Source organism: Sorghum bicolor, unplaced genomic scaffold (genome assembly GCF_000003195.3).
Source record: "Sorghum bicolor cultivar BTx623 unplaced genomic scaffold, Sorghum_bicolor_NCBIv3 super_360, whole genome shotgun sequence".
Taxonomy (NCBI): Eukaryota; Viridiplantae; Streptophyta; class Magnoliopsida; order Poales; family Poaceae; genus Sorghum; species Sorghum bicolor.
The window spans coordinates 6554-13394 of record NW_018396559.1 but is presented as its reverse complement, the minus strand read 5'-3'; the positions used below and the strand labels follow the sequence as shown (position 1 = coordinate 13394).

Genomic DNA, 6841 nt, shown 5'->3' with positions numbered 1-6841 from the left:
TGTGGCTTGTTTCTTTAATTAAATCATATAAAATAATTGGTGCTTATGCTGGTGTTCTACTTTGGTAGTAAACATGTTTATGGTATTCCTAATATATAAATAATCTGAAATCTATTGTTTGACACCATATAAGTCATGTTTTCCAATTTATGAAATAAGCACCTAGTTACATGTTAAATACATATCTTTAATTTGGTATGTGCAATTGCTCTGAAATTTTTATAATGATGCTTTGATGCTATCCTTGTGCTTCTGTAATTTGTATAGATTTTTCTGAGCACTTTGACTAGGCATCTTGTAATTATGCTTCTTTCTAGAATTAATTAATAAATGCCTTGTTAAGTAAATGTTTGGAAGTTTCCATCTGGTGTTCTGGTTGTATTATAATATGCTTGTGGTCATAAGGCATGTGGTTGGCATGGTTTGTGTCTTGGTCATGTTTTAAATAATTAATTATAGGGTTAAAGGCTGTTCTGGACAGCAAGGGAGCAATTTAACTAATGCTTATTGATAGCTTGCTTTTCTGGGAATCTTGTCTAAATCAAAGTTGTAGTAAATCTATTGAACTAGCTATGGTTTAAATTTTGGATAATTTGGCCTAGTAGTTTAAGAGTTATGGCTGTTCCCAGTTGGGTTCCAGAAATAGGTGCTCTCTGTTTTTCTGGGACAGAACCTGGAACTTTGTTTAAATGACTGGTTTAATTTATGAATCTGGCTGTCATGTTTAAAGATGAGTTGTAGACAATTTCGTAAGCTTTCCAGAATGTCCTCACTTCAGTGTGTTGGACCTTTGTAGCAATAGTTATGATCTGTTTTCGGAGCTGTTCTGTTTATGTGCTTGCTGTTATAAGTCAACTTGCTTAGTTTGTTTGTTCATGTGGATTTCTTGTAAGTTAACTTAGAAGGTTACTCCGTAATTGAGTGTCCAGTAAGTTACTGATGTTATTAAGCATTCATCTTTAGCATGTGCATCTTCTTATTGTTCGAGCATGCAACAGGTGCATCGGACGCGACCGTCTCCTACGAGCTGCAGGCGAATCCGGAAGGTCAGGAGGGCAGCCAAGAGGTGGAGGTCCAGCAAGCCGGACTCGAGGAGCCAGAAGAAGAAGTTGAGTGCCCGAATCACGAGCCGGCGTCGTTCGTGAAAGGCAAGTCCCGGAGCATTTTAAGTCTCCCTTTACTTTCAAAAGTTTAATCAATATGTTATATCTATTGATGCATTACGTATAGGAGTTGTGATGAAACTCTTGCTGCATTCTACTCTATCCTTGCCCAGATAATTCACCCTACCCTGGTTGTAGAGTTAGGATCGAATAGCAGCTTAGCTATGCTTTAATCGGTAGAAGTCAGGTGATATCCTGTCACCTGCGCGATTTAGGGTTATGTCGGATCACGATGGTCTATATGTGCTATCGTGGTTGGAACTTGATTAATTTGACTTAAGCCAGGCGGAGTTTTGCAAGTTTGTAGTAACTCTGTCTGTGGCAGCTAAGGACCGATCGTTGTACGTCCTCTTGTCATGTTGAACGCATGCCTGACACTTAGTTGGCCGGATAACTCGTTCCGACCGCGAAGCCGAGTAGTATGACTCAGGCCGAAAGACCGGCAAGTATAAAGTGCGCACTACCGGAGGAAGTGCGGTGTGCGGGGGACCATTGGCGTATGCCCAAAGGCAGATGAGTTAAAATTCCTGACCTCCCTGGCAGAGTGGTAGCCCTGGGAGTGCGGCGCTGATCGGAGCCGCGATTCCTGAGTTGTACCAAAGGTGAACCGTTGGCTCTCCAGCAGGGGATGCTTGGGTGAGTGCTAGGAATAACCCTCCAGCTGGATAGGAATTCGATTCGAATCGCCGTCTCTCCCGGTTAGTGAGAACTTGACAGAGCAGCGGCAAACGTAGCATTCACTAATGAACTTGGTTCATGAAAATGATGATAGCAAGAAGAACATATGATGAATTTGATATGGTTATTATTGTTTGTAATAATCAAGTGATGTGTTGTAGTATAGGTGCCAATCTAGTGGTAGGTTGATGATAATTAAATATGATGCTCTCAAAATAACTTAAGTTGTGAGTTAAGCTTTTGGCAAAAGGTGAGCCAACCAGCTCCACTTGATATTTAGCCTTGCATGATCCTTGGTGTCTTTTATGTTTTACTAGACGGGTAAGTCTAGCTGAGTACATTCTCGTACTCAGGGTTTATTCCCACCTGTTGCAGATGACATCTTTTATGACGGCTTCTGCAAGACCTGTCTCCATCCCGCTGGGGATGAGGACTAACCGTTGGGCACGGTTCTCTAACAATCTCGTCTCTGATGCTTTTGGAAGGATGGTGTAGACTCTGGCAGTAACAAGAACTTGTGAACTGAACTTTTAACAAGTGTGTGTAATTATTTTGCTTCCGCTACTTCAAACTTGGGTTATAATAACTTAATGACTCCGATGTGATGCCGCTTCGATGGCAATGAATGACTATGTAACATCTGCTGTGTTTATGTTGAATTATTACGATCTTGGTTTGTTGCGAGTTGGTTTGAAGTCCTTCGTGATTTCAATTGACTACTGGGATTATATGGGCTCAAGTTTGGAAACTTGATTGCTAGTCGATCGTTTCTGCACTTGAACTCTTATAATTTGGTCGGTTCTGTGACAACCTATCTCAATTCATTTGCATAAAAGTAAAGCACTAGCATCTACATTATTGCATGTCTAATAGGATTCTACGAGGTTGGGTGGGATGTGGCACCTGTCGAGTGACATTTCCAAGATCCTCAGTTCACTTGTAGTTGTACTCATCCAAGGTCTTTCTCCTATCTGGATGTCCTTCCTTCGACTGGTTCCGATTCGATCATCGCTAACCGAAGCAACTACCTCGTAAACGACAATCAAGGCGAAACAATCAAACCGCTAGACCTCGAAAGACTGCGAAAAGAGACGAAGAACACTGAAGAACAACTACACTAAGAGAGCACCGAAAGGATAATGACTTAGCCCTCTCGGTGGATGTCCGATCCCTGGGCTAAAAGAAATGAGAATGGTTGTTTACTAAGTACAAGTTGGAGTCTTCGCCTAGCCGTTACTTCCCGGGTCGATCGTGTCGACCTGTACGGCTTTAAGAACAAAGGCGTAGGCCCTAACTTATTCTAAGTAGACACCACGGCTTACGAACTTTCGATCCAAGTGTCATAGAGATTGACGAGAACCAAACGGTTGTAAGCACAGAAACTCTGATCTCTCTCAACCCGTACGCCATTATGATTGACGAGAGTCAAGAGAGGGTGGAACAAGAGAGAAGAAAAGGGGAGTGTCTACTCCTTCCAGTCCACTCACCACGGTAAGAGACGAGGAATTAGAAAGAGTGACGCATAAAGAACACGAGTGCTCAAGCTACTTATAGGGTACCACGACCTAGGTACACTGAATGCACTAAGACATTCCTCGGGTCCTTAGCAGTGCGGTTGTCACCACGAGAACCAAGGAAATGCTACGGTCGAATAGGTACAAGCATACAAGAGTTTAAGCACGAAGAACCCAAAAAGGCAAGAAAAGACACGGGTTTCACTTTCCATTGATCCGCTCGCCATAGCAACGACGGGAATCGCGGGATTGGAAACAAAACATCTAACAAGAAAAAGGGGCTCGATCCACATCTTACTAGATCGACAAGGATTAAGGAAAAGAGAGAAGAAGAACAAAACCACACTCTTTCAACCAACTCGCCATGGAACAAATGACAGTGGGAGAAATAAATACGACCCCACGAACTACACCAACTCATATCACTTCGCGACCTAGGTGCTTCTGAGTCGGCACAAGGTCGTTTCTATAGTTCCAGGTAATGCGGTTGTCACTGCGGGAACTACGGAAATGCCCGAGTCTAGGTGGCATAGGCATATGAGACAGAGACAAATAAGATAAACATGCGAGAGAATGGGGTAAAGCCCGATGGTCATGGCAAGGTGGACTTCCGGCCATGAGCTTCACCTAACGAGTTGGCCTCCGACAATTCCATGAAGGTTGTCCCCTAATCCGTATCCCACTAGACTAGATCACAGAGGACTCGAAGGTGCGGGTAAGAACCGTGTTGTTACGAATATCGAGTCTGCAATGATCAAACCCTAGGGACGGGGATAGGAGCTATCAAGCGTAGCATGACGAAGTCAACTAAACACGGGGAAACGAGTTACGCTCAGCATCATGATCACGGCAGGACGATCCCACGATCGAGATGGTCAACCGTGCTACCACTTCCCCGACCGGCTCGAAGGCTCGGTCCTCAAGCAAATAACAAAAGAAGAACACGACAACACGAGAGAAGGGGTCATGTTTGGCGTCACAATCATGGCGAGACAAGCTCACGATCATAGCGTTCAAACACATCGCTCTCTCAACCGGCTCGACGGCACGGTCCACAACTACAAGAGCCACACACGCACAAACCGCAAGAACCATAACTTGACAAACGACCAAACAACAACACCAACACGACGATAACTCGGAGTAGCACATTTCCATAGCGACCAAAAGAGATAGAGTAGACCAGTGCGGAGGCACGGCACAGGCATAGAATAGATAGATCATGCATCGACGAGATATGAATGATAGATAACAAAATGATATATGAACAGATATGAATTAATATGGAGTTCCAATGTCGGCTAGGGTTTGGGGGCTTTCGACCTTGCCGAACGCGAGGAAAGTGGCGGTGGCCTGCTGCTGCCCGGAGCACGACACAGTGGCGGAGCGAGGCCAGCGGACTGCGTAGCCTGCCTGCGATGACACGGACGGTGAGGACGGAGCGCAGCGTCGTGGTTCCTGGTGTGATGGGGCGAGGTCGGGGACGTCGCGATGGTGACCGTAGCACTGCGTCGGGGTGAGCTTGTGGCCGCGGTCGAAGATGGCTGGGCGTCAAGGGCTCCGGCGGCGTCGAGGCTGAGGTCCGTGGCTCCGGCGAGGTGACGCAGGGGACAGGGCTCGGCACGGCGGTGCTTGGCATCCGTGGGGCACCGAGCTCCTGCCCGTCGTCAAGGTCGAAGCTCGACGCGGCGAGGGCAGCGTCGCGGCTGGGGTACTCGGGCGCCGTGGACGCTGAACGGGGTCGCGGAGCTTGGGCTTCGCAGCGACGTCGTGGCGAGGACGGTGACGTTGTGGGCTCCTGGGTGAGGTGCTCGGGGCGGCTCGGCGTCGCGGTGGTGGGGGCGCGTCGAGGCGAGGGCGCGGCCGTCATGGCGTGGCCGCGGCTCGGCGAGGTCCTTGGGCGACGTCGCGAGGGCAGAGCGGAGGCGAAGCGGTCGGCGAGATGGCGTCCGCGGCTTCGAGGGCGAGGTCGGCGAGCGGCTCTGCTGGGGATGCCGATGGCAGCGGTTGGGAAGGAGCAGGGGCGCGTGCGGGGCTCGTCCTTTATAGGGGCGTGGGTTAGGGTTTGGGATGCTGCGGCCATCCTCGGCGTCCGTGCCGCGAGTGGGACACGCGGCGCGGATCGCGGCATCAGGCAGCGGCGGCGGCGGCGGCTGCTCTCCAGGGCTGGGGCGCGCGTGGGTGCTTGTCCACCCCAGGGCGGCGGCGGCGTCTGGGAGCGGGGACGCGCCTAGGGCAGGGGAGGGGCGCGGCTCGGCTGGGCCGAGATGGGCCGGGGCAAGTAGTTGGGCCGCGCGGGGAGATCTGGGCCACGCGCGCGGGTTGGGCCAGCAGGAAGAGAAAGAATGGAGAGAAGAAGGGGATTCGGCCCACGAGATTAAAATAGGGTTTCCCATTTTTGATTAACCACAACGGAATGAAAACAAAAGAATTGGAGAAAGATTCAGGAAGAGATCGGATAAAATCCAATGGAATTTTGAGACGAGATCAAAGAGGATGGGAGGTTTGAGAAGGGAACTTCGAGGAGAGTTCGGAAAGATTTCAAAGAAGTTGAGAAGGGATCTACTTTGCCTGGGAGATAGGCTCAGCGAAGATTCGAGAAAACTCCGCTACGGACTTGTGCACTCCAAAAGAAACTCAAAACCCTAAACATGACCCAACTCAAGACGACTCACGAATAAGAGCACTCGTCTACAAACAAATCTACATGTATGCTACGATTTGTTAGCAGGTTAGGATCAAATTAAACCTAAAAACTATATGCTTCACACGATTACAGGAAAAATTTTAAAAAGCTCGTATTTTTTTGTTTTCGTAAAAATCTAGGATGTTACAGACCACCCTCCTTACAGGAATCTCGTCCCCGAGATTTAGGCATTGCTCGGTCCGTGAAGAAACGAGGGTGTTGTTCGGTGTTGTTTTGCTTCTAGTATGGTCGCTCCACAAACCTTTTCCAAAATAGGAGTGAGTCAGTGTATCTAAGGCTCACTCGCTCGTGTTGGGTATCCAGTTTCTTACACCGAGGCGATGGGGTATCCAAGAATCGCACCGGGTTTATGAACATCTGGCTCTCAAGTTAAGACTATTGTTAGTTGGTCGAGATCATCGTGTTCAAACCTTATTGCTCACTTGCTTGATACTCTTCCAAGGACTGGCGCCCGGTCAACAAAGGGTAGGGCAGGCTCAAGTCAGCTAGGGTTATTGCCTTTCACCATCTATTTTTCATGCATCACTCTTTGCAAAAAGCTTTTGAAAGGAAGGCTTTTCGGAAATAGGTTTCGAAAATAGAGTGAAAGTGCTTTGACAAAGTCAAGTTTTTTTTTAGACTTCAAAATGAAGAGAGCTTTTGAAGAGGGTTGAATTCAATGCAAGTTTTGAAAACCAAATATTTTGAAGGTTTTGTTATAAAAGATTTCAAATCAAGAGATTTTAAAATTCTTTTATTTTATTATTATTATTTTCTTTAAAACAAGGCATTGCTCCCTT

At 47.5% G+C, this 6841-nt stretch overlaps 1 protein-coding gene across 1 annotated transcript; it reads right to left on the bottom strand.

Annotated features, from left to right (window-relative positions):
- Positions 1–4688: 4688 nt before the first annotated feature.
- Positions 4689–5225, bottom strand: LOC110431546 (extensin-like; the record flags this gene model as incomplete). The annotated part of the gene is made up of 1 exon (XM_021450651.1): positions 4689–5225. A coding segment is annotated over exon 1 (537 nt), but the record flags the coding sequence as incomplete, so codon positions are not given.
- Positions 5226–6841: the final 1616 nt, after the last annotated feature.